Source organism: Mus pahari, chromosome 7, assembly GCF_900095145.1.
Source record: "Mus pahari chromosome 7, PAHARI_EIJ_v1.1, whole genome shotgun sequence".
NCBI classification, from domain to species: Eukaryota; Metazoa; Chordata; class Mammalia; order Rodentia; family Muridae; genus Mus; species Mus pahari.
In genome coordinates this window covers 92756160-92783306 of record NC_034596.1, presented here as the reverse complement: position 1 = coordinate 92783306, position 27147 = coordinate 92756160, and the positions used below count along the sequence as shown (strand labels likewise).

The 27147-nt window shown below is 40.2% G+C and overlaps 1 protein-coding gene across 1 annotated transcript in view; it reads left to right on the top strand.

Moving 5' to 3' along the window:
• The first annotated feature begins 287 nt into the window (after positions 1-287).
• Galc (galactosylceramidase) overlaps positions 288-27147 on the top strand; it is a 51978-nt gene continuing 25118 nt past the window's right edge. Inside the window, exons 1-9 of the mRNA XM_021201946.1 lie at positions 288-605; positions 3413-3481; positions 3663-3726; positions 6394-6507; positions 7818-7957; positions 11444-11482; positions 17063-17193; positions 23421-23576; positions 26009-26133. Coding sequence (XP_021057605.1) covers positions 399-605; positions 3413-3481; positions 3663-3726; positions 6394-6507; positions 7818-7957; positions 11444-11482; positions 17063-17193; positions 23421-23576; positions 26009-26133 — 1045 coding nt within the window. The 5' untranslated portion in view covers positions 288-398. The remainder of the gene's footprint in view (positions 606-3412; positions 3482-3662; positions 3727-6393; positions 6508-7817; positions 7958-11443; positions 11483-17062; positions 17194-23420; positions 23577-26008; positions 26134-27147) is intronic.

Below are 27147 nucleotides of genomic sequence, written 5' to 3'. Positions count from 1 at the left end.
CAAGCGACTCAACCAAGGTGACCGCTTAACTGGAGGCTTAGTTTGGGGGCTTCAAGCCAGGTCCTCATTGCCATTTCCTACTGGGAATGCTCGGTTAGAGTGGGACCACTCACAGCCCTCTTCTTTTGACCATTCACTTCCTGTACACTAAGATGATCCATCAGGTGAGGTAGGAAGAGTGGTCACTAAGTAATTACACGCAGAGACCGGTCCCGCCTCTTTGACACAGAGGTGACAGGGCAAAGTTCGCTCAACTTCGCCCCCCCCCCTCGCTCAACACTACAGCGGCTGCGCGGACAGCCCGCAGCCCTCACTTAAGATGGCGAAAGCTTCCTCAGCCGCCCACTCTGCTTCCCCAGGGAGGCGATCGGGCCCGCCTCCCCGGGCGCCACAGTCGCATGACCCGCACAATGGCTAACAGCCGACCCAAGGCTTCCCAGCAACGCCAAGCAAAAGTCATGACCGCCGCCGCGGGCTCGGCGAGCCGTGTCGCCGTGCCCTTGTTGCTGTGTGCGCTGTTAGCGCCCAGCGGCGCCTACGTGCTAGACGACTCCGACGGGCTGGGCCGGGAGTTCGATGGCATCGGCGCAGTCAGCGGCGGCGGGGTGAGCGCGGGCTGGCGGGAGGCAGGAGTGCGGAGGAGCGCAGGGACCGGAGGGACCGCAGGGACCGCCGGGGCCGCCCCCTCCCACAGGCGCACGCCGCTTCCCCGCGCTCCGGGGTGAGACGAACCCGCGCTGGCAGTTAGCTTGGAACGGGGAGCGGGAGGTCTCGAGGGGACTGGCGTCTGCTGCAGTCAAGTGGCCCGGGCTCGAGGGAGCCCTCGTTCTGGATCGCTGGCCAGGGCTGTCCTTGCGGTGCTGGAAGGGTCGCCTCCGGAAAAAAGCCAGAGAGGGACCGCCAAGCCTCAGCGATATGCTTTAGGGGGTTCTCTTCCTTCCCAGGGAGTTAGTTGGTGGAGCAGAAGACATAGGCAGGGTTTGGGGACCCTTCTTGAGCAGTGATTGGCACCCCCGCCCCTCCCCGTAAGACCTCTTGGACTCTTTAGAGCTGTGTAAAGCCTGAAGCGATCTGGGATATTGTTTTAAAAGAGGGCCACCTTCATCCACTAACAGAAACTGCGGGGTGTATGTGTGTTGGGAGGAGGGAATGCTGGCTCACGTAGGGCGCCTAAGAATCATTAGGTGTATTGGTGAAAATTTAAGTAGTCTTCCTCTCCCATTCTGACTTGGTTAATAAACACCAGTAAATTCTCAAAAGATGAGGTCTTGAGAGTGATTTCTTGTTGATTGAAAGATATCAGGACTGGGAAGTGGTTTTGCTTTTAAATTGAAATCTTAAGAGTAGTTTTAGATCTACAGAAAAGCTAGGAATGCAGTAAAAAGTTCTTATATACCCCAGCGTGTATGTGTAAAAAGGAACTAACCTATTCTCAGTTTATTTAAATTTAAAATAGTCAATATTTCTTATACAACCTCCATTTCTCCTTTTGGTATCTTTGTGATAGTAAATCTAAGTGTATAGGCTTTTTTTAAAAAATTGAAATTTCTAGTATTGCTTAATTTACTCAACTTTTAATTATTAAAATAATTTCATAACCTGGTGTGATGGAGTAAGCCTTGCGTGTGTGTGTTGGGAATGTTTGTACATGTGAATACAGGTGCTTACAGAGGCCAGAAGCAGGTCACTAAGTTGGCATCTCTCCAGCCCCCAGAGCAGGTGAATCTATTAAAATAGTCAATTAGTTATGTCTCTATACTGTGTTATATGTTATTCAGTTTAGGAGAATAATGAAGATGGACGAACATTTTATTTACACACCAATTTAAAAGTGTGTGTGTGTAAAACATGTTACCAAGCACAGTTGTAGCAGCACTTAGATCGCCCTCTCTTGACTTTCACATATTTAGGGAAAGCATTTTGCTTCAGTGGTTGACATGTGGGCTTCCAAGGTTGCTGGAGTCATTCTGGTACAGGACACCCACCTCCTGGTTTTGACAAGTTAGCTCATTTTCCTTTGCTTAAGTTTTTCTTCTGAGGGAACAAAGTGACTGGGGGCAGGAGTTAGCATTGTGAGGTCAGGTATGATTAGCCAGTTGTTCTTGTTCTGTCTTAAGGGTTATGGAGGAGGAAGTTGCTTTAAGATTTCCTGCTGGGAGGTCGGGAAAGTGCCCTGGTACCCTAGTTTCAAATACTACAGAAATGCTACAGCAAAAGGGGGGCATTTTGACCACCAAGAGACACAGTTACCAAGACACAAGCTTTTTATGGGTCTTGTGCTATCTTGTCTTTACTGCTGCTGACCTAGAGACAGCCCTGAAGATACAGCTGTGGTTTCCATGGCTACCTTGTATCTAACACCTTGCCTACTCATTGATATGCCTCCCAAAGTACAGGTCTTTGATTCACTATTGGTTTTATAATTTCTCCCAGGCTGTCACCTGGGTCTAGGTATGGCTAAATCGAGTTAGTGCTTGTACTATCCTTATTCTTTTCTTTTAAGATAACACGTTTATTTACTCAAAGTGTTAGGGGCCAGAATTCCAGGTGAAAATGTTGGTAAGGATGTACTGCCAAGGTTCCTGGGAGAACCTGATCCTTGCCATTTTAGACGTCGGTTGCTTCTGATGCTCATGGAGTGCCTGTACTTAATATGTATGTTTTTCTATTCGTTCTGTTGGCAGTCTTATCTGAGGTTTGTTCATACAGTCTTACCTTGGGGATCTTTGTGAGGTCAATCTTAACAATAGCAGATCGAATTTATAAAGGCGAGGGGACTACTGTTTCCTCTCAGCATAGCTCTTACATGTTTATATTAGCTGTTTTTCTTGTTGATAGGACAAAATACCCAAAAGCAATTTAAGGGAGAAAGGATTGATTTTGGCTCCCAGTTTGAGGGTTTGGTCCATCATGGTAGGGAAGAAGGATGCGGCAGCTGGCCACATCATATCTGCAGCTAGACAGCACACAGATGGTCGCCAGTGCTCATGTCGCTTGATTTTATACAGCCCATATCCTGTTTCTACTCACATGCAGGGTGGACCTTCCTACTTCAGTTGACTCAAGAAGCTCCTTCACAGACACATTCAGAAGATCGTCTCCCCAGTGATACTCCATCCTGTCAAGTTGACAAATGTTAACTATCACAGTGTAATAATAGCTTTTATAGGCTTATCTCTCCATCAATTCTTACACCAGCATAAGAAAACATTAGCTCTCAGAAAAACAGTAGGCCTGTGCACCCAGTGATTGGATACAGATCAAATAGCTTGACAAATGACCCTCCACAGCTCCGTTTGCTCATGCTGGGGCACGTGTGTGTGTGTGTGTGTGTGTGTGTGTTTACACCGTAGACAAATGCAGATGATTATACTTGTTTTCTTCATATTTTTGAAAACATTTTTTCCCCCAGGCAACCTCCCGGCTTCTAGTAAATTACCCAGAGCCCTATCGTTCTGAAATACTGGATTATCTATTTAAGGTAAGGAAGAATGATTAAACCAATGGACTTGTGCGGTTTTGAAAATATATGGTGAAGTTCAGCCATAGAGTTTCTCAGCTTTCCCATAGACGTTTGGCTCTTCCCTCACCAGACTGCCCAAGGCCTCTTTGAGGTTTTACATGACAGAACACACTAATAACACTGTTACTTTTTTCCACAGCCAAACTTTGGTGCCTCTTTGCATATTCTAAAAGTGGAGATAGGTGGTGATGGACAAACAACAGGTAGGAGGATTTGGGACACTGGTTTCCCTGACATTTTACCTGTACTTAAACATATGGGACAGAGGGAAGGTCGCCTCATTTGAGGAGATGCTCTTCAGCAAATTGGGCCTTACTTTTCTCCTTTTACATTTCCAGGTGTGTGCACATGTGTACATTGGGCTCGGTGACATCACCTGGCTGGTCTGGCTTTTCTCATTTTTATTTTTGTGAATCATGTTAAATGTAAAATTTCCAAAAATAGTATTGAGACTCTCAGTTGCTCATTTGATTGAAGTAGTCATTAGAGAAACAAATCTAGTTTTCTAAAAAATCATGTACATTTAGAATTTCATGGAAAAGTTACAAGAAAAAATTAATTAGAATATGTAAGATGTTATTAACTTTAAAAATGTATTGTAAAATACAACACATGTATTTTAGAGATACAGATATAGCTTTTAAAAAAATAAAACAGACACAATTTAAATATACAACCTTCATAACCAAATTTTAAAGTACTCTCTCAGTAATTAGATATACTTAATGCTTATAGGTCAAGTCCATTAATATTACTTGAGAACATTTTCTGTATGTTGTCTTCCTGCTAGTGATTTCAAGGTAATTTCTTAAAAAATGATTTATTTTTATGTAATGTATGTATGTTTTATCTGTATGGGTATATGTATACCATAGTACCTGCAGAGGCCAGAAGAGCATATTCAGTTTCCTGAAACTGGAGTTTCCAGTAGTTGTAAGCCATGGAATGGGTGCTGGGAGCCAAGCCAATGCTCTCTGGAGGAGCTGCTGAGTCTCCTCTGAGTATGTACTCTGACTGGAGTTTGAGGACAAAAGCCCTGGCTTCTAGTGTAATAACTTAGGTTTGGTCACTTATCAGGAACATGGCAGTAGTGATGGCAGGAAGGCCCTCTTATCATCCAGACACTCTGAGTGTTAAGAAAAAGGTCTAGTGACTCTTGGCTTCTCTTTGAGGAGCCACAAGGACTTTGAGGCTTTATTGAAAAGGGGAAGGAAGGCTTTAATCTGTGGTTTGGTTAGCTAGAGTTATGCACAGTTGGCCTAGCAGGTAGCCTTGGTCAGGCCGTGGTCTGCTTGTTCATTCTCCAGGCTGCATCTGAAATGGTCCCGAGACGTCTTCTTCCTTGGGAGGGCAGCTTGGTTCTCTTTCAACCTTCTGAAGGCTCGTGGTTCTTTTGGGGGTAGTTTTAATCTGTTGTGATAAAGGTGTTTGTGGATCAGAACTGTTGTTCTTAGAACCCAAGGTAACTGCAGGGCAGCCCAATTTAGGAGACCTCAGAAGGAAAACAGTTAAGGAGGCAAAATGAAGTGAGGGAGAAAAATGAGAGTGAGGTAGGTCATTCACTGGGCCCTGTGTCAGTATTCATGCTTTATTTATGTCGAAAGAAAAAAAAAAAAAGTGAAAATCAAAGCCGGAGGGAACCTCCCTAACAGAAGTTTTTCTAAGAAAAATGTCTTATGTTAAAACCTTTTAGATGGGGAGCGAATGCTGATGTGGTGCATTTGCTGAAGCTAAATGAGAGCTAAGGATATGTAAGTGCAGTTCTTAGGAGTTCTCGTGCTGACATGAAAGGAGAAATGGGCCAGGACAGTCATCCTCAGAAGGCCCCACTTTGCAGCAAAGACTGCTGTCTCTGAACCACTCAGAGACCTACCTCTCCCTTGATGGTTCCTCTGCTGGCTTTGAGTGCTAGCACAGGACTTTGCTCTCGTGGCAGGCATGTATATTCACCTTTTCTTAGAGCTTGCTGTGTCATGCTATTATATCGTGGAATATAAGGATCGGGGCTCAGGAGTACAGGGATTCACAGCCAAGGTTGGGAGGGAGAGCTGAGGTGATGCAGACTTGACGTTAGAAAGCCTCAGGCTGAAAGCTCAGAAGAGCTTGTCCTGGGGTTATTCAGTAATAAAATGTGATAGCATCTATCTCGGTACTGCTTTTAAAATAACATTGTGGCTTTATTATTTAACAGCCTTACAGTGTTTAAGATAATGAAAAATATAAAATAAGATACTTTGCAAAGCCACCTTCTTACATAATTCTCATCTGCACAACTTCTGAACCAGAACTAGAGTACAAGAAAAGTATCACATTAAAGAATTGTTTTAGTGTGTGTTTGCATGCAAGTGTGTGAGAATGTGAATGTGAGTGTATGTGTGTGTGTGTGATGTGTGTATGTGTGTGTGAGAGTGTGTGTATGTGTGGTGTGGTGTGTGTGTATATATGTGTGTGTGAGAGTGCTTGTGTGGTGTGTGTATGTGTGTGTGTGTGAGAGAAAGTATATTTGTGTGAGTGTGTAGATGTGTGTGGTGTGTATGTGTGTGTGTGAGAGAGTGTATGTGTGTGGTGTGTGTGTATATGTGTGGTGTGTGTGTATGTGTGTGTATGTGTGTGTGTATGTGTTGTGTGTGTGTATGTGTGTGTTGTGTGTATGTGTGTGTGGTGTGGTGTGTGTGTGTATGTGTGTGTGAGAGAGAGTGCGTGTATGGTGTGTGTATGTGTGTGTGTGTATGTGTGGTGTGTGTGTGTGGTGTGTGTATGTGTGTGGTGTGTGTGTGTGTGTGTGTGTGTGTGTGTGTGTGTGTATGTGTACTTAAGAGGCTCTGGAAAGCACATCCTTGGGTCACGCCCTTCCTTCTCTTCCTATTCAGATGGCACTGAACCCTCACACATGCACTATGAGCTAGATGAGAATTATTTCCGAGGCTATGAGTGGTGGCTAATGAAGGAAGCTAAGAAGAGGAACCCAGATATTATACTTATGGGTAAGGTAAAGTGCTTAGGACTCTTTTCCTTTAACTCTTAAAATTGGAATCATGCTTGTGAAGTCTCTTTTAATACTAAAGTACTAATTTTTGGATATTACCCCTATACTACCAGCTATGAAACATATACCAGGAATGAAAATTTCATTGTCACTGTTTATTATGTTGTGTCCCTGCCTTACACTTCTGGATCATTGAAGGAAGTCAGGACAGGAACACAAACAGGGCAGGAGCCTGGAGGCAGGAGCTGATGCAGAGGACATGGAAAGATGCTGCTCACTGACTTTCTCAACATGACTTGCTCAGTATTCTTTTGAATAGAACTCAGAACTACCAGCCCAGGGATGGTACAACCCACAATGGACTGGGCCCTCCTCCATCAACCACTAATTAAGAGAATGCTCTATAGGCTTACATACAGTGATATCTTATAGAGGCTTTTTCTTAATTGAGCTGCCCTCCTCTCTGATGACTGTTGCTTGTGTCCAGTTAACATAGAACTGTCCAGCATTCTTGGTCATGTTAAGATCACCAGAGACTGGGGATTGTAAACGAATTCTGTATCTAGTTTCTGACCGTATTGGGTTTAGGTATTAGCATTAGACACAACTAATATAGTTGCTCAAGCTGGTCTGTATTCATTTCACAATTCTGTAGCAGCATGAAGTACTTTAATAGCCAAAGCATAGGGCTTTTATCACTTGAAGTAAATTTGCTATTTTGATTACATTCAGACTGAGTTAAATAAAATTATGACCTATTTTAAATACTGTAAGTTATTGAAAATTAGTTCCCTTGATAATTAAAGGAAAAGAGTATTATTTTTCAAATTAAAAGAGCAATGGAGACTGTATTCCTCCAAATGGTTTTTTTAATGAGAGATTCCAGAAGTGTCTGGAACAGTCTAAGCATCATTGACTTGAGCACACACTCCCCACCCCACTGTCCTGTCTCCAAGGTGAACCCTCATGTAACTATAGACGTTCAGCATGCTAAACCACATGCCAGCAAAGCCTCACATGGTGGACCTTTGCTGTACTCAGCAGCGCATTGTCTTTAAAGGTTCTGCTCTTGCAATGTCACACTTTTTAGATAGTGAAATTAGCTTAGAAAAAAAAAATGTGTCAGGTTGATTTTGATTCTTTTTTTTTTTTTTTTTTTAGCAGCAAACTAGATTGGTTTCCATTGAATAGAAATGATAGTTTTGCATTTGCGTGTGGTGGAGTCTCTCCTTTCAGCCAGCTTTGCGTTGCCTGTCTGGTGCACTGGTTTCTCACCTGTCTCCTCTTTTGCCTGTGTCCTCCCTACAGGGTTGCCATGGTCATTCCCAGGATGGCTGGGCAAAGGTTTCAGCTGGCCTTACATAAATCTTCAGCTCACTGCCTACTATGTTGTAAGATGGATTTTGGGTGCCAAGCATTATCATGACCTGGACATTGATTATATTGGGGTTAGTAACATAGTTTAACATACTTTATTTTTTTTATATATGTATAATTTTAGAAAGTAATTAGAATTTTCATCAGTTAGAAAGGAAGACTTACAATCATACTTTAGGTATAGAAATACACTTTACATATTGCATAATACTATAACAGGGTGTTTTGATATAGGTTTTATTTTTTAATTATTATTTATGTGTATGGGTGTTTTGCTTGCATGTCTGTCAGTGTACCATGTGCATGTAGTGTCCTCTTAGGCCAATGGAGGACATCAGGTCTACCAGAACTGGGAGTTACAAATGGTTGGGAACCTGATTGTGGGTGCTGGGAATTGAACCAAGGTTCTCTGGAAGAGCAACCAGTACTCTTAACTACTGAGCCATCTCTCAACCTCTTGTTATAGTTTTAAGAAGAAAAAAGGGAAATTCTTTAGGCTACAATACTCAGAGCAGATTTTTAAAAGCACTTGTTCTAACTTGATCAATAGGAAAATGTGTTCAGGGTCTAGTTTTATAATTCCTAGTCAGTGTGGTTGAGAGGAAGCCCAAGTTTTATATCATTGCCTCAAAACAAAACAAAACCCCAAAACACCATGCTACCTTTTTTTTAGGGAATGCATAAGTGGTTCTTGTTATTTTGAGAAGCAGAAAGCTGAGCTCATAAATCTACCACGAGAAAAACCAAGCCAAATTACCTATGATGGAGTTGAAACTAAAAAAAAAAAAAAAAAAAGGCTCGGTCCTTCATCCTACCTAGTGCTTGCCCTGCAGCTCTTTGATGGCTAATCCTTTTGTATCATGAGACTGGTTTGTTATTTTGGTGTCTAATAACATTACAAGTGAACCGCAGCTGACCTCTTGTTGCTACTCTTTGTCAATGTAAGTTATTCTTGCCTTTGAACAGTACTGAATATTTTCCTCTACTTTTAATTTTTTTCACAGTAAAATGTGGTCAATTGGCAAGTTTTCTTTTCCTAATTTTACTTTTGAGAGTATAATCACGGCTGTTTTCCCTTGCCCCCCTCCAAGCCCTCTCCCACACCACTCCCGACTCTGCACATTCTCGGCCCCCCTTTTTTCACTAATTGTTCTTGCAAGCATCTGTGTGTATGCATACATACATATTCCTACATACAGCCTGTTCAGGCCATATAATGTACTTGCATGTTTGTTTTTGGGGCTGGCCTTTTGGCCTTAGACAACCAGCTGGTGTGCTGTTCCCTGGGGAAGACCATCCCTCCTCCTCACATCTTTCCTCAGTTGCCTGTAGTTCTGTGAGCCCTCAGGCCTCCTCCTGCACTTCGGCTTGTCTGCTGGTGGTGTCCTTGTTCAGCTCACATTTGTGCAGTCGTGGTGGTGAGACTTTATGGGTGTCATTTGTGACATTCCGAGGAGTCATAATCTCACTGCAAACTCCCTGAGCCTCTAGCTCTTACAGTCTTGCTGCCCGGTCTACTGGAGTGTTGTCTGAGCCTTATGTGTGTCTGGGAGTGTTTTGTAGATCTATCCCTTTGGGTGGGACTCCACAAGTCTGCATTTGATTGCCTGCCTGTGGTTAGGATTTTTTTTTTTTTTTTTTGTACTAATCCAATTCAAATGTTCCTTCAAAGCCTTTGTTGTTGTTATTGTGGTTGTTTTGTTTTGTTTTTGTTTGTTTTGGTTCTTTTTTGACTGTCCTAGTACTAGCTCTCCTACTAGACCAGGTTGGCCTTGAACTCAGAGATCCACTTACCTCTGCTTCCTTAGTGCTGGGATTAAAGTTGTGTGCTACTGCTGCCTCCTTGGCTCTCCTTCAAAGCTTTTTATCTAGTTTTTAAACAATCTGCTTTCTTTGTACTTTAAAACTTATTCTCATTTTGGTGAGTTTTCTGTTAGTACCCTAAACCAGGGTTCACCTGATTTTTCTTTTTTTGTTTTTTTATAAAGAGCTAATACATAAATATTAAATTGGCATTAATAGGTCATTGGCGATAGTAAGATAAGTAAGCATGTGCAGTGTGACCATTTGAAACTGAAGCTGCTGTTCACTCTTAGACCTTGAAAATACAGGTAGGTGATGGACAAGATTTTGCAGGCTGCTGGGAATCTGCCTCCTTCTGTCCTAAGCTGTCATTTAACATCTTTTAATATGATAAAAAGTTTAAAACATTATATTGCAGCTTTACTGAGTTTGACTCCTGGATGCTAGCCACATACTTCAAACTGTACCCCAAAAGTCTCACACATACTTATAGTGGGTCTCCATAAACATTTGCGTTTTAATGCATTGTTGACTGCAATTGATATCGTTTTGAAGTTTTCATGCACTCACAATATAAATTATCAGCGAGCCTGTCCTGAGTTTCTACTGTGTGGTAGGACAGTGGCTGTCATGTCGTAACAGTGACGTGAGCTCTCATCAGTGAGAGACAGACACTGCTGCAGATCCCCGATTCTCTCAGAGGGAGATTAAGACATGAGGATGAGCCATGGCCACAGGCAGGCAGTGAAGACTTACTGCTTTCCTCTCCTTTTCCAGAGTACAACTGACCGTTTGTATCTGGGAACTTTTGATCTTTAAATGTTGGTACATTTAACTAATGTGATTAAATGCAGATGGATCTCTTAGATTTCTGATATGGTACATGTTCAGAAAATATTTCCTGTGAATGATGGTAATCTGACTCATTTTAGTCTCTGGTTAGTCACATGCGGTGGCAAGGCACTCTTTAGATAAGTTCTTTATCACACCTGGACTCTAGGCTCATCTCTAGACTACAGAAGGCCCAGAAGTTCCCTTCCACCACAGAAAGCGCAACCTCAAGATTCTGAATCTAAGAGAGCAAAGTGTGTTTCCCTTCCACTTCCTCACAAGAGCCTGCTCTTGTGTTCTTGCAGATCTTTCCATTCCTCTGCGTAAGCAAATTCCTTCTAACCATTCCCTGGTAAATAATTTGCTTTTTACTGTGTCTATATATTAGAATTATTTTAGTGATCTCATACCTGTTTGTTCTCCAATGTCCAGTGTAGGGTTTGTACACATTATAATTCTATTTTGTATGAATATATCCTGTTACTGGAAATCTCTGGAATAAATGCCTTATTTTGAAAAAAAAAAGATTTTATGTCTATGAGTATTTGGTTGTGTACATGTATGTGCACCACATATATGCCTGCTGCCTACGGAGGCCAGAAGAGGGCCCTGGATCTCCTGGAACCGTAGTTAGAGATGACGTTGGCCACTACAGTGTGCAGGGAATGACTGGTCCTCTTCATGTTGTGTTGTCTCTCTAGCCCCATACATGACTTTTTGAAAAGTATTTTCTAAATACTTTTTAAAAACTTGAAAGTGTTAAAAGTTATCTTGCTTTACAAAAGTATGAATTCTATGACAGTAGTTTTTAAAGTTTGGAACCTAGCTCATCAGATAAATGAGGCGTAGTACTTTAATGATTGAGTTCATTTTCTGACGTTTGAAAACTTTGACTTCAGACATTTTGAATTTTTGTTTTGCAGATTTGGAATGAAAGGCCATTTGACGTCAACTATATAAAGGTCTGTGAAACCAATCTCTTTTTGCTTATACTTTCATACAAAGAAATTTGGAGGACAGTTAGATTAGAAAACTTATTTTTTGACAGCATAGTTAATTTGCTAGATGTGACATAAAATTAAATTGTTAATGTCTATACTCCTGATATTGGAGAATATGTATGTAATTCTTCATAGGTCTTGAATGGCCTATGTCTGAAGATCTGGATTGAATGTTCTCTCTCTCTCTCTCTCTCCTTCTCTCTCTCTTTTGAGTAGGGTAGGGTTTGGCTAACAGTGGAATTCATTTTTTTAAAATTATTTTATTAGATATTTTCTTCATTTACATTTCAAATGCTATCCCGAATGTCCCCTATACCCTCCCCCCACCCTGCTCCCCTGCCCACTCACTCCCACTTCTTGGCCCTGGCGTTCCCCTCTATGGGGCATATAAAGTTTGCAAGACCAAGGGGCTTCTCTTCCCAATAATGGCCGATTAGGCCATCTTCTGCTACATATGCAGCTAGAGATATGAGCTCAGGGGGTACTGATTAGTTCATATTGTTGTTCTACCTACAGGGTTGCAGACCCCTTCAGCTCCTTGGGTAATTTCTCTAGCTCCTCCATTGGGGCCCCTGTGTTCCATCTAATAGCTGACTGTGAGCATCCACTTCTATGTTTGCCAGGCACTGGCATAGCCTCACAAGACGCCACTATATCAGGGTCCCTTCAGCAGAATCTTTCTGGCATGTGCAATAGTGTCTGGGTTTGGTGGCTGATGATGGGATGGTTCCCCGGGTGGGGTAGTCTCTGGATAGTCCATCCTTTTGTCTTAGCAGTGGAATCCATTTTTACTAGTTCTATCTTCAGCATCAAAGGAAACAAAACAACAAAAAAGCATTAGGTAGGCATAGTTCCACACACCTTTAATCCTAGTCCTTGGGAGGCAGAGCTGGGATTCTGAGGTTCTGAGGCCAGCCTGGTCTACACAGTGAAGTCAGTGCTATAGAGAGACCTGATCCCAACAAGCAAATGTGTATTTGCACTGATAAGTACATGCATATGTGTATGATCTTAGTTTTAGAATTCTAACAAACATTAAAACCATTGGATTATTTTGGATTTTAAAGACTTAAGAAATTTAGCTTTATTCTTTATCATATTTCTGAATTTTTTGAAATACTTATGATATTGTTGGAATGTGTTCTAGTTACATTTTTGCCTGTTATAAAATATTCTGACCAAAAGCTATTTTGGGAAAGAAAGGTGCCACAGATGAACCTTACTTGGGTCCTCAATACACGGGCAAAACTTGGGTTCCGGTTACAGGTGGGCAAGGAGTCGGCAAGGAGAATGGGGTGACAAACAGACATGACGACATGTGTGTTGGATCTGAATGTATTGTCCAAATGAATACCAGACTTTTTTTATACAGAAAAAAAACAAGAAAAGCCAGGCGAACACATCCGCCAAATTACATTGACATAAAGCAACAAGAAGGCATACATCAAAAGATGGTGGGAGCCAGGCCAAGTTTACCACTTAATTAAAAGGATCAGCTAAACACAGGAGCCAGGTGAATGCTCTGATGCAATGCTAGTCTAGTGTTAAACCCACCACAGGGGTTCTTTAGTAAATACCTGATTATGCTATTCTCTGGGCCTAGTGAAGAAACATGTACCAGGGGAATTCCCTTCCACTAAATCCTTCATGGCACAACCCACCTATTTCCTAGGCCGTTGTGTATTCCTGTGTTTGGGTGTGACTTGGCTATTGTCCTAAGTAATTACTATGCAGGCTAGCCCTGAGCTTTCCTAGCTCTGTACTTTGTGATGCCTGATTATTTTCATTATCTCTACTAGAAGTGAATTTGAAGGTTGCTAAATTCCAAGCTCAGGATTTTCTAGGAACCATTGGAACACTGGTGGAGGCTTAGCTATATGTCAAAAATCAATCTTTAAAGGCACTTATAATAAAACAATACTGAAAGAGAGCACATGGATTCATACACCAGACTAAAGCGGGACAGGGTTTGAGTATATGGGCTATGGGAATGCCAAGGTTCCAGGAGTCAAAGTTTCCTTGAAACTCTTCATTTCAGGACTGCTTTCAGGCCCTTAGGCCCACCACATAGACTGCACTAGAGTGGACATAGCAGAAAGGACTTATTTGGCTTAAGTTCGTCATTATTGAACCAAATGCCAATTTAAGGAGCTTGGAGCAGAAACTTGGGAGAAATGCTGGTCATTGGCTCACTCTCGGGTTCCTGATCGTTAGCTTTCTCATACGGACCAGGACCGTCTAGGGATGGTGCTGCCCGTTATGAATTGGGCCTTCCCGTATTAGTTAGCAGTCAAGGCAATCCCTCACAGACATGGCCATAGGGAAATCCCTCAAATAAGACTCTCAGATGACTGTCGACTGTGCCAGGTTGACAGCTATAGGTAACTAGGACAGAAGATGTTATATAACTTAGTTCTGTGTGAAATCACTGAACAGGTATCCTGCACTACTTTTCTCAGGGCAGTTTAACACCTTCAAGTTCCTCCGTTGCTCTTGTTGTCAGTTTTAGGAAACAGAAAAGTGAAAGTTTTGATTCCTGTCATTGGAAAAACCCAGTAGTTTTACTTCTCAGATTTAGCTGTTTTCTAGTTTATTTTTTATCATTATTTGTCTTGTCATGTGTATATGTGTATATATTTTAACAAATCAGGTGATTTTTAACAAATCTGTGTTAGAAGGAAGTAGGGTATTGTTTTGAGGGGATCCATGGCAGCCACAGTGAGGTGACTCAGTGTCAGTGCCAGGCTGCAGGCATGGAGTAGGATGGTAAAAGATGATGTCAGCGCAGTGGCAAAGGTTAAGAGGTAGTTGTTCTGGAGACAAATGCAAGTGACATGGTCTAGGAACAGATTTATCTTGCTCTAAATTTCATATTCAGTGTAGAAGCAGATTGATGGAGTTCCATAGTAACAGAACAAAGAAAGTCATAAATCAAGACACTTGTCAAATGCATTAGTAGGAACATTAAGTAGGTGGTCACAACAAAGCAGAAGGATCAACTGTAGGCATCAGATGTGGTCTAATGACACTGGTTGGTAGAAACTAGAAAGTATTTAAGTCCTGCATCCCCAGATGCTTTATCTGTTAGCCGTGGAGAGAGGACCAAAGGTCGCCTGTGAACTTAGGCTCTGGGCCTGGCACATTCCAGCCTCTCCCATAACTGAAGTTCTGATCAATCTTCTACGCCTTCCTAGGAGTTCTTGTTCACAGAGTTGGAGACTGGGTTGGATGTGGGAGATGGCACAGTGGGTCTGTTAAAAAATGGGAGCACAAGATTATTAGTGGGAGGCTGTGAGCTTCATGAGTCAGACAGAGGCAGGAACAGACGCCCCAGTTAGTACCTGCCTAGCATAGTGCTCATGGTAATGGGGTTGGTTTTATTTGGGGGAACATTAGAATTAACATTTGGTTTTCATTGTCCTTTAAGTTAGGGATTGGATTGCTGCTCTGAGATTCACTATCGGTGTTTTTGAGTAGTCAGACTTCATTTATTTTTCTTCTGACCTTGAGTTTTCCTAAATGTCTCAGTATATCGAAGCATGCAATTTATGCTTTCTATTTTTAGAGCAGGAAGGTTTTGTGATCTGTTGAAATTTGTATTGCAGAGTGAAATCATTACAAATGACTAAGGTACTCAGTTCATGTGACTTTAATGAATAGTCCCTATTGTGTGGTGAAATGGCTTCTGGAGAGAAGAAGTTCATTGTTTTTAACAATGAACTATATATAATACCAGTTCTTTATTTATCCTGTCAAGCATATCACTTATTTTGGGATTTTTTTTTTTTTTTTTTTTTTTTTGGTTTTTCGAGACAGGGTTTCTCTGTGTAGCCCTGGCTGTCCTGGAACTCACTTTGTAGACCAGGCNTTTTTTGGTTTTTCGAGACAGGGTTTCTCTGTGTAGCCCTGGCTGTCCTGGAACTCACTTTGTAGACCAGGCTGGCTTCGAACTCAGAAATCCACCTTCCTCTGCCTCCCGAGTGCTGGGATTTAAGGCATGTGCCACCACGCCCAGCCCTTTTTTTTGGGGGGGGGGGATTATTTTTGCTATGTAGTTATGTTTAAGATTGACTTTGGTTTCATGGTAATTTGCAATTATGGTGTCTGGAAACCCCCTTGTAGTATCTGAGAGTTTCAGACAGATGTGGATGTGCGAATCTCTGGGCCTCTCAGACCATTGTGCCTTCTTTACCTGTAAATAGATAAGCGGATGTGGTTTTGGGGGAAAGGGGTGCTCGATAAAGATGACATTTGAGCTGTCATAAAACTCTGCACAGAGTGCTGTAATCACACTGGCTGTGAGATAAAAACTGATTTATAAATCACAGCTTACATGTGCATTTAAAAATGTTTCAATTACATTGTATTTAAAAATATGTACAAAATTCCTAATGAATCTTTAAGAGTAAGTTCATAAAGACTAGACGTATTGACAGTGATAAATGAATGCAAGATTGACTCAGTTTTTTTTTTTCTTTAAGAAAAACACTTGAGTAATAAAACACAAAATTTGATTTCCTAGTATAGGGTAAGGGGTTCTCCATCCTACTGACCTTTTGACCTTCTCAACTAGAAGTTCTTGAGAGATGGTTTCCACCTGTCTCTTTATCCGTCATTGTTTCTTAGCCTAGTATAGCATACAATATCATAAGTTTAAAAAAATCTATTGTAAAGTACACCATGAATCCAATTACGGGATTTATTTGCTTCTTTAAAAGTACATTTGTTGCAAATTTCATTTCAGAAAAATTAGAATGTTAAGAAGAAAGCTGGTGAAAATCTTCATTTTTTTTCCTTACGTTAATTTACCCAAATATAATTGAACACCTGATATGTATGTCAGAGACTTTCCAGCATTGGGAAAATGTATCGTGGGGCTGATGGTATCAATTTATCAAGAAGCACCTTTGGTGTAGACGCCTGTATGGATACATTGTTTCCATACAGACAGTCTGTCCATTTCGGTGAGGATGTTTTTCCTGATGGGCTGTTGTGCTGGCCTTTAGGTTTTGTCGGCAGAGGGCCCTGTAGGTTGGCCTTTTTCCTATCCTGTGTATAAGCATGAGAGGCGGGAAAGCAAACGTGACACTTTGATAGGAAAGATGTTATATGATTCCAGGAATTATATTTTCAATAATAATAGAATTTTTTAAATATACAGAAAAATACTTAAAATATGATGGAGGAGTATTTTACCACATATAGATAATGTTTCAATTCTATCATGTCTATGTAGAAAATTTGAGGACAAAAACATACAGAAAGAAAAAAAATAACCATTATTTCTACATAATACTCTTTGATAAGTTTCATGTATACCCATCCCTTCCAACTCCATACTTTCTGTTGTTTAGCTTAATTTTCAACTCAGGAGGAAGATGCCTCTACTGCATTATGCCGGACACTCGGTCCTCTGAGAAGCAGTGCGGACATTATTGTTAGAATGTAGAATTTTGAGAGATACGCTGGCTATTTTGGTCATATTCCAGTAACTACAGGCTCACTTGTAACCTGTGTTGTGTCCTGTTTATGTCTCCCAAGGAATTAAGAAAAATGCTGGATTATCAAGGTCTCCAGCGAGTGAAAATCATTGCAAGTGATAATCTCTGGGAGCCGATTTCCTCCTCTGTGCTGCTGGACCAGGAACTCTGGAAGGTGGTTGATGTTATTGGGTAAGGTGCGATTTACTTTGACCACCAGCAGGCTGTGGTTTCTTTACCTGGGTGTTGACCGTGCATTTCTTCTTGCCTTCTCTGCTTCCTGGATTACACTCCTCTGGCAGTATTTACTCCCGTCAGACGGTGACTGCTCACAGTTCATTCCTTTCTCTCTGAGATGTGTATTTGGGGGCTCTGTGACAATGAAATGCATCGGTGACTTTTTAAATAAGCCAGTTAATGTTTAGAGTAATAAAACAGGGATTTATTTAGATTTAAATGCTGGTATTTAATTTTAGATGTTTCCAAGGCAATGCTGTGAAATTAGTACCTAACTCAGTTTTCCTGTGACTGTTCCTGTGCAGACAATTATATGCATTGACTATAACTGTCTTATTGCATCTTTGGTATTGTGACTCTTAGACTTTTTGCCTCTATTTCTTAATCCATCCCTGCCTTATAGCTCTCTGGGTCCTAACTTTGTCCTGAATTGTGTTCAGCAGTTTGTTTTTGAAAAGTAAACAGATGTTCTATGTATCATGACAGCATATAAACCTTTGAAGCCTGCCTGTGTATGAAATTTGATCAGTTAGGAGATGGCTTAATCTCTTCATATACTTTATTTCTAAATGAAAAATCTTGGATTTTATTTTTTGTTAGTACGTTATTTTTGTCTTTAATTTTCAGTGCTGGGGGTCAAGGCTCAAGGCCACGGCCGCATCCGTGCTAGGACCAAGTGCTCTACCAATGCACTGTGTTCCCACTGCAAGGGTTTCCAGTGTATACAACAGTAAGCTGAATAATCAGTATGTTCTCATCACCCGGCCTCTGACAGTAAGAACCTGTGGCCATTCTTCATTCCTGTGTCCATCCCTTTCTTTTCCCATCTTGTCCATGTTCTGGAAGAAACTTTAGACATTGTGCTGTATGGCTTCTATACAGATTTTATCATGTCTCTCTAATGATATAGATTCTTTTCCCTTTTATCATAAACGATATCATTATTATAGCTAAGTGTGTAGTTATCTCTTGATATCAGTTATTGATTATTGTTTTATAGTTTTAATTGCTTAGATCTGAGTCCATTTAATATTAATGTATATATTAATGTATTGGATGGTAATTCAGTCTCTTCCAATTGATTTGTAACTCAGTCCCTTTAGCATCTGCTTTTGTTTTTCTTTGTCCTTTTAGCTAACTGCAGAGACTGGGTTGTTCGTTCTGTGAGGTTTTCTTAGTTTAGATTTTACCAATTGCATTCTTATGTTTTATTTAACATATGTCTACCCTATTTTTCTGGAAAATTTGATGTGATTAAATTTGACTTGGGCTTTTTTTTTTTTTGCAAAAGAAAGTGTAATTATAAATTTATGATTAAGCACTTCACATGATCAAATGGAAGAGGTCGGAGGGAAGCGAAAGTGTTCTTGAATGATTCGGCTAGGGCCGCTGTTGAGTTGGAGGGTACTTCTCTTGTACTCAGGGGAGCATTACTCATTACTCATGGGGCATTCTGGCGCAGGTCTTCCCCTCTGAGCCGTTCCTTTAGTTTATAGTTTCTTTTGCTCACATTAAGTCATATAATGGTAAATGTATTATTTAAATTTTTTCCGAGAGGATTGTTTTCTGCCTTAGGCTATATTTTCTACTAGGGTACAGATTGGGCTCAGTATTTAAATCCACTTGTAATTGCATTGTTCAGGTGATCTGCGCAGAGCTGCCTTGCATATTCCCTCTTCTTCCTTCAGTCCTCCAGCTTTGTCTGTGGGACTTGCTGCCCTGTTACTTGCACATAGATAAGGTTTTATCTCTGTGCTTTGTAACTATTGGTGATAGAGAATGCCATCCCGGTATTTCTTAAGCTGAATTCTGCTTTATATATGATTGAGAGAATCTTGCTTTCATTTTTATTTATTTATTACTTTTAATTAATTCTTTTACTTTCATGGTCATTTTATTTTAGATACATTTCTTGTGTGAATTAGATTTTGCTTTCTAATACTGCTCTGAAAAAAATAATTGCATTTCTTTTCTTTTTAAATATTTGTGGTGTGTGTGTGTGTGTGTGTGTGTATTTATATGTCTCATGTAATATGTGCCCTTAGAGGGTCTTGAATCCTCTGGAGCTGGAGTTAAGAGTTTGAGTTGTGTGATGTGTGTGTGTTTGGGAACTGGATTTGCAGCCCCCTGATTGGAGCCACAGCTCTACTAATCACCGAACTATCTCTCCAGCCCCATATTTACAATTTATGATATAACTGGTGCTTGTGTTCTCCATGTTACTGATATTTTCTGTTATTGAATGATCTATATTATGATTCTGCTAATGCAAAAATCTTTCACTATGGTGTTTGCCTTTTTGGTTCTTGTTTAAGGAGTTCTTTTTTAACAAGACTTGTTTTTGTTTCTGCTGTTCACAGTTGTTCTGATTTATAGTTTGATAATTTGATAATTGATGTTCAGCTGGGGATAATTTTATCTCCTCGGAAACATTTGGCATTGTCTGGAGATATTTGTAATTATCTTAGCTAGATAAAGTCATGCTCTTAATATCTTGTGGGTGGATGCCAAAACTGTTTGCAAACATTCCTGCATACACAGGTCAGCTCTCCCATGTAAATAAAAAAAATTAACAAGCCAAGAATTTCAGTCATGCTGAAATTGGGAACCTGTTATGCTCATGTGCTGTTCTCTCTGTTGCTGATTGCTGCTTTAACAGTGGTGATGAGACTCAAACCGCATTTGGGGTTGGCATTCCTTGTGCTAGGCGATTACTCTTTTTGATGGTTTGAATCTAAGTCATTGACCTGTGGCTCGTGAATTACCACAGGCTGAACATCCATATGGACCTATCACCAGGGAAACTGTAAAGTACCCAGTCAGGTTGGATACCTACACATTAATTGTAGAAAGGTGTCCAACCTGACTTGTAACTACTAATCTGACCTCTAACTCCAGCACGCAGTTTGCCTCTTTAAGATGAGTAAGACGGCTTTTTCATGTTGGAAGAGTATCATTTCCCTCTATTGAGCACTTAGGAGTTTATCAAGAAGGGAATCAAAGCAGTTCTCATCTTTTTATCATAGCTTTACCAGAAAGAAAAAAAAAATCCTGGAAAAGGATGTTCTGTCTTTAAAGTTTGCAAATCAGTCAGACATGTGCACCATCAGTAAACAAGGGAAACATTTCTCTGTAATGTCATCTCTGAACTTTGGATGCACTTTGAACTGCTAGCCTTTTGGATCACATATATATATACACATTTACTTGTTCTAGTTTATGAAATGATGCACACCTTTAGCCCCAGTATTCAGAAGGCAGAAGCAAGCAGATCTCAAGATTTCAACAAGCTGTTTGGATAAATGCATTGTTGGCCAGATAGGATGTTGATTTTGGTTGGTCACTGACAAATTCCAGATAAGAAGGAAAGACTTTTATTGGGGGTTTTCTTCTTTGTTCTTTTCTCTGGCCCAAGGTTGATCTCAAATAGTCCTTCTGACTTCAGCCCAGGATGTGATGATTACAGGATTGAGTCACTACATCTCTCTGTTTATGCTCTTCATGCTGACACGCTACACTACAGACAGTCTTCCCTAGGTCAGAATGACCTAGAATGCTAGTCAGGGTTCTGTTGCTGTGATGAAAACACCATGACCAGACTGGAGAGACCGCTCAGCGGTTAAGAGCACTGCCTGTTCTTCCAAAGGTCCTAAGTTCAAATCCCAGCAACCACATGGTGACTCACAACCATCCATAATGAGATCTGACACCCTCTTCTGGAGAGTGTCTGAAGATAGCTACAGTCTACTTACATATAATAAATAAATAAATAAATCTTTTAAAAGAAGAAAAAAGAAAATACCATGACCATGACCAAAAAGCAAGTTGGGAGGCAAGGGTTTATTTGGCTTATATAAGGAAGTCAGGACAGGAACTCAAATCAAGCATGACTGGAACCTGGAGGCAGGGCTCATGCAGAGGCCATGGAGGGGTGCAGTTTAGCCAGCTTGCTCAGCCTGCCTTCTTAGAAAACCCAGGAGCACCTGGCTGGGCCTGGAGCTGCTCGAAATGGGCCGAACTTTCCCTCATCAGTCACTAATTAAAATGCTTTACAGCCGGCTCTTACGGAAACATTTTCTCAATTAAGGTTTCCTCCCTTCGGGGAACTCTAGTTTGTGTTGAGTTGACAAAGCCAGCGAGTACAAATGCTTACTGTCACTAAACAATTTTGTGACTTTATTTCAGGTTTGTATGTGTGAACTTTTAAACCCTTTGTCCATGGTTATTTGGATTTTCTAGGTTTTGCTTTTCTGAGATAGTCATTGCTTGGCCCCTGCTGCTGTAGGCAATGCTTATCTCCTGGAGCCGTTCACACTGCCCTAGCAAGGCATGCACTGTAGCTACACAGTTTGGTTATGCAGTCACTGTACCTCCTGGGATTTCTGCTGGGCCCTCCTGTCCCCAGTGCCCCTGTGCACTTCCCCTCAGTGTAAATTCGGCTCTCTGATTTAGGTTGGATTCTGCTCCTGGCATCTTATTCTCATGTAACCCTCCTCCATCCCCACAGAGATTGTTTGTTACCTGCTGCTGAACCTGTTAAGGCCTTAGGCCTGTAGTGTCTTACACAGGAGCCATCAGTCACACGTGTCTGTGTCTGCAAATGTGGCTAATCTAACTTAGGTGTGTCAGAAGTGTGAAATACAGACTGGGTTTTGTAAGTTAATTTTCAAGACCAAAAAACCAGCCTTTACTCTTTTTATATTGATTAAACGTTGAGTGATGATCTGAATATACCAGATTGAATTAAATAATCTAAAATATATAATCAAATCTCAAATAGAAGTATATGAGATATATTTATGGTAAGAGAAAGAGTTCAGATTATAAAATTTCAGAATGTAGAAATATTTGGGGAGATGTGGGTCCTTATAAAGACAGTTAAAATTTACTTCTATTATGACCTTCCAAAAATCAGAGATTGCATAGCAAATATTTCTAGGATTTTCTTCCTTTAAAATATATAGACAAGTGTGCATCTTCATCAGACACATCAGACAAGCCAGGTATCATGGTTCACGCTAGCCCCCAGGAGGCTGAGGTCAGAGGTCTCTTGAGTGTGAAGACAGCCTGGGATTACATAGTATGTTTTAGGCTGGCTTGTGCAACAGAATGATCTAGTCTCAGAAAACAAACAAACAAACAAACAAACAACAGGTATATCAGTCATATTATTTTCTGAAAGCCACCTAAAAATATCCTGATTTTAATATATTAACAATTGCTATCTGACTGAAGTGCCAAGCTGGACACTATGCTCACAGTATAAAGTTAAGGGTATGAGAATTAAATGTAAAAATATCTTAGAATTATAGGTTTGCAGTCATTAGTAATTTGGTGATTAGCAATTTGATTTTTCATTAGGGTTAAGTTGATTTTTCGAGTTTGGCGGAATAAGTTAAGATCATTAATTCTTAACCCTAGAAGGAGCTGGGATGCTCTCAGGTGCCTGTGATAGTGACCTGCAGTGACCAGCCACCCGTCTCAGCTGTTTGGAGTACTCAGCACATTCCTGATGGAGTGTCACTGTTTTCCAGTGCTTCTGTGGTACTCTCAGCTGTGTGTCCAGTTCTTCCTGACATTCAGCATATGCGTTTGCTGATACGAACAACTCCCAATCAGGGCTTTCTGCTAAAATGACCATGATTGGCAGATACTGATTAAAAGGTCTTTACAGTCATTCTTCTGATGTTAAACTGCTCCAAGAAAGTACAGATGTTAGAATTGTGATATAACAAATCTCTTTTCTTCTCAAACTGCTTGTGAATAATTAAACTGGAAAATTTATACTCTTATTCCTGAAGATAGTGAATGTACTCTTATTGCGTTGCCATTTAGTTTCTAATTTATACTTACTATCTTAGTATTTTGATTCATTTAGTCAATATTTAAGTGACCTCGGTCCATTTGTGGGTTTCAGAATAGTCTCATTTTATCTGTGTGACCGCAGGCTTCTGCTGTTGTGATTAGTTGCTGTCGTTGCTGTCCTTTGTAGAGTGCCTTAGATGGAGCAGTGGAAAGGCCGCTTGACTTTTCTTTTTTTTTTTTTTTTTTTTTTTTTTTGTTGTTGTTGTTGTTGTTTTTTTTTCAGCAAACCTGGGCGAAGAGCCGTATTTGAGTTCGCCCATCTACTTCATGGAAGCGTGGGGCTTCTGACTTCTCTTGTCTTGTACCCTTTCTCTTAGCGCTCACTATCCCGGAACCTACACAGTGTGGAATGCAAAGATGTCAGGGAAGAAACTTTGGTCATCTGAAGATTTTAGCACTATCAACAGTGATGTTGGTGCAGGCTGTTGGGGTCGCATATTGAACCAGAATTACATCAATGGCAATATGACCTCGTAAGTTATTTTTCAGTCTCTCGGGGGTGTTTATTATAACGAATTTTAGAAAACATAGTAAGGAGAAAAAAATGAATCACTATAATTTTATATCCTAGATTCAATTGTTGTAAACATATGCTTTATTGACTTACTCTGCATATGCCTAATATTTGTTGCATCTGTACCTCCTTTTCTGTTTGAGAAGAGTTGTCTTAAGTAAAGTTGGGTCTATTGGGGTACATATACTCAGGCAGTATGATGTTTTTTGATAATTTACATATATTTTAAGTTACTTTGTCATATTATACCATCATATTTTAATATTTGCCCCTAAAATGTAAGAATATTTCCTCATATGTTCATATCATTTTCATAAATATGAGCATATAAAATATTTCTAATTCTCATCCTTTATTCATATTTTTTAAATGTCATTTGTAATGAAAGATATAGCACATCTCTGTGCATTGCATTTAGCAGTTTTGGTCCCAGAGTCTTTTTTAAGGTAGAATTGTTACCTACCCTTCTTTCATAACTACCTTTAAAAGAAAACAAAAACAAAAAACCAAAAACCAACCAAACAAACAAACACAAAAACCAGGGCTGTAGCCTTTACTTGGTACCAACTTCCACTCTGACTGTCTGGCTCTTTTAACTTTATCCAACTCTTCACAAAAGAAAGTTAATAAAGAACAACAGAGTCCCGTATGTTATTAAAGTGGATACTTCCTAAATTCTTTGATAACAGCTTAAGAGTAATTAGATACAAAATTAGCCTTATAATTATGAGTCTAATCAAAACAAGCCAGTGTATGCACTTTGTGGTGGCTTGTTTTGTGTTAAGTTAATGCATGCTCATTTCAGATAATTGAGAAAATGAAGATATGTACAAAGAGTAAGACAAAGTGTCTATAATCTTTCCATTTTGAAACAATGGTCCTTAAAACATTCTTCTGTTTCTATACACTTTTAAATATGAAATTGAAACCTTAGCATATGGTCTGTTGAGTAAGTTGCTTTTTATTTAACAGGGTGTTATGATTTTTTTCTCTCATTTTAAGTCTATTTTTACTTCATGCCTTTCCCCTTGTTTTTTGTTTGTTTGTTTGTTTGCTTGTTTGAGGCAGGGTCTTCCTAGTACTGCTCAGGCTGGCCTTGAACTCTCCAGTACTGCAATTATAGTCATGTACCACCGTATCCAGATATCATATTCTGTCCCATAAAGAAGTATTTCCTAACTTTGCCTAACTGTTGCAAGAAGGCCTGCAGTACTTGTTATACTGATGTGTAGGCAGCTGCTCACACTTCCAGGGCCCTGGGACTTGAACATCTGGTTAGTGCTCATGCTGATTCTGATGAAGCCTGAGTTTGGGAAACACCACTGTACAAAATAGAGAACACCATGCATGTGTGACACAGATCAGGAGAACTCTTATGATGTCCATTGCTTGCGTACTCCCTGTGTGTTTAATCAGCATTACTATTTTCACTTTACAGTAAGGTAATGAGAAGGGTTAGATTTTCTAAGAGTGCCAGAGTAGCTTTAAGTGTTGGGAGGAAATTTGGTTCAGGGAGGTGAAAATCTCTGGATATGCTCTTTGTTTTCAGCTGAAGGGAAAACAGCCAGATATAAAAACTTAGGTCCTTATGCCTGAATTTTCTGAAAGCTGTAGGGCCCCAACCCACCTCTGCTCCTGGAGTTCAGTGTGTGTGTAAATTATCAGTGTCTATCAGCTGAAAATCGGCCTAAAGCCAGACCAGCAAGCTGAGCCAGTTAGTACTTCAGCGGAAGCAAAATAAGAGGCTAGAGTTGCATCAATGTGTTTCATCCTCCCAGTTACCCACTGATTCAAAAACAGTCATCATCCTGTTTCCACAGGTGAGGGCACAGGGTCGGGGGAGGTTAGCCCGTGGAGTCTTGATGTGAATCCAGACAGTCTGACTCTAAGAGGTTCTGTCTTAAAACTGCAGCAGTCCCAAATCAAGTTCATCAATTCTATGTGAAATTGGGGCGTTTGGAGAGCTGTCAGTGGAAGAGCGGTTACTGAAAAGCTTGTACTTGTCCTTGTTTCAAGTCTTTGACAGGTCAAGACGATTCATCTTTCGGCTTTATCACTGTTAAACAGAATTCGTGTGTGTGTGTGTGTGTGTGTGTGTGTGTGTGTGTGTGTGTGTGAGAGAGAGAGAGAGAGAGAGAGAGTGTTTTAATTCTCTGATTAACTATTAAAATGTTTGGATGAAAACTGAACTGGATTATTAAAAATCAGAGTGAACTGAGTCAACGTATATTTTGTTTGATGTACTTAAAAGTTAATCTTCATTTACTTATATATAATTATGAAGGATACTTTTACTTCAGTCTTTCAGACATAATTTATGTTTTTACATAGTATTGTGGTGTTTTTTCTTTTTCTTTTCTTTTTTTTTTTTATATCAAACAAATGTTTTAGCACAATTGCTTGGAATTTGGTGGCTAGTTACTATGAAGAATTGCCTTATGGACGAAGTGGGTTGATGACGGCCCAGGAGCCATGGAGTGGGCATTATGTCGTAGCATCTCCTATCTGGGTATCAGGTATGGATGTCTAGATTCTCTCTTTCTCCACAAATTCTTTTTAAGAGACAAATCAGAAAGCACCGAAGGAGCTTGTATAAACTATCTGTGCGTAAAGAGTGTGACTATTTTAAGGGAGCTCTGCCTGTGTTTTATATTATTATTTTTGGTAACCTGATTGCTTTCTGTATTTTGTACTTTATTATTCTAAGACTAAGCCCTTAAGAAAGGGGGTAAGACTGTTCATGATAAAAGTCTTGGAAAGATCAGGAATTCAAGGCCCATACCTAAACATAATAAAAGCAATATACAGCAAACCAGTAGCCAACATCAGACTAAATGGAGAGAAACCTGAAACAATCCCACTGAAATCAGGGACTAGACAAGGCTGCCCACTTTCTCCCTACCTATTTAACATAGTACTTGAAGTCCTAGCCAGAGCAATTCGACAACAAAAGGAGATCAAAGGGATACAGATTGGAAAGGAAGAAATCAAAATATCACTATTTGCAGATGATATGTTAGTAAGTAACCCCCAAAAATCCACCAGAGAACTCCTAAATATGATAAACAACTTCAGTGAAGTAGCTGGATCTAAAATTAACTCAAACAAATCAGTTGCCTTTCTGTACACAAAGGATAAACAGACTGAGAAAGAAATTAGGGAAACAACACCCTTCACAATAGTCAAAAATAGTATAAAATACCTTGGTGTGACTCTAACTAAGCAAGTGAAAGATCTGTGTGATAGGAACTTTAAGTCTCTGAAGAAGAAATTGAAGATCTCAGAAGATGGAAAGATCTCCCATGCTCATGGATTGGCAGGATTAATAGTAAAAATGGCTATCTTGCCGAAAGCAATCTACATATTCAATGTGATTCCCATCAAAATTCCAACTCAGTTCTTCATAGAGTTAGAAAAGGAAAATTGCAAATTCATGTGGAATAACAAAAAACCTAGGATAGCAAAAACTATTCTCAACAATAAAAGAACTGGTGGAATCAGCATCCCTGACCTCAAGCTGTACTACAGAA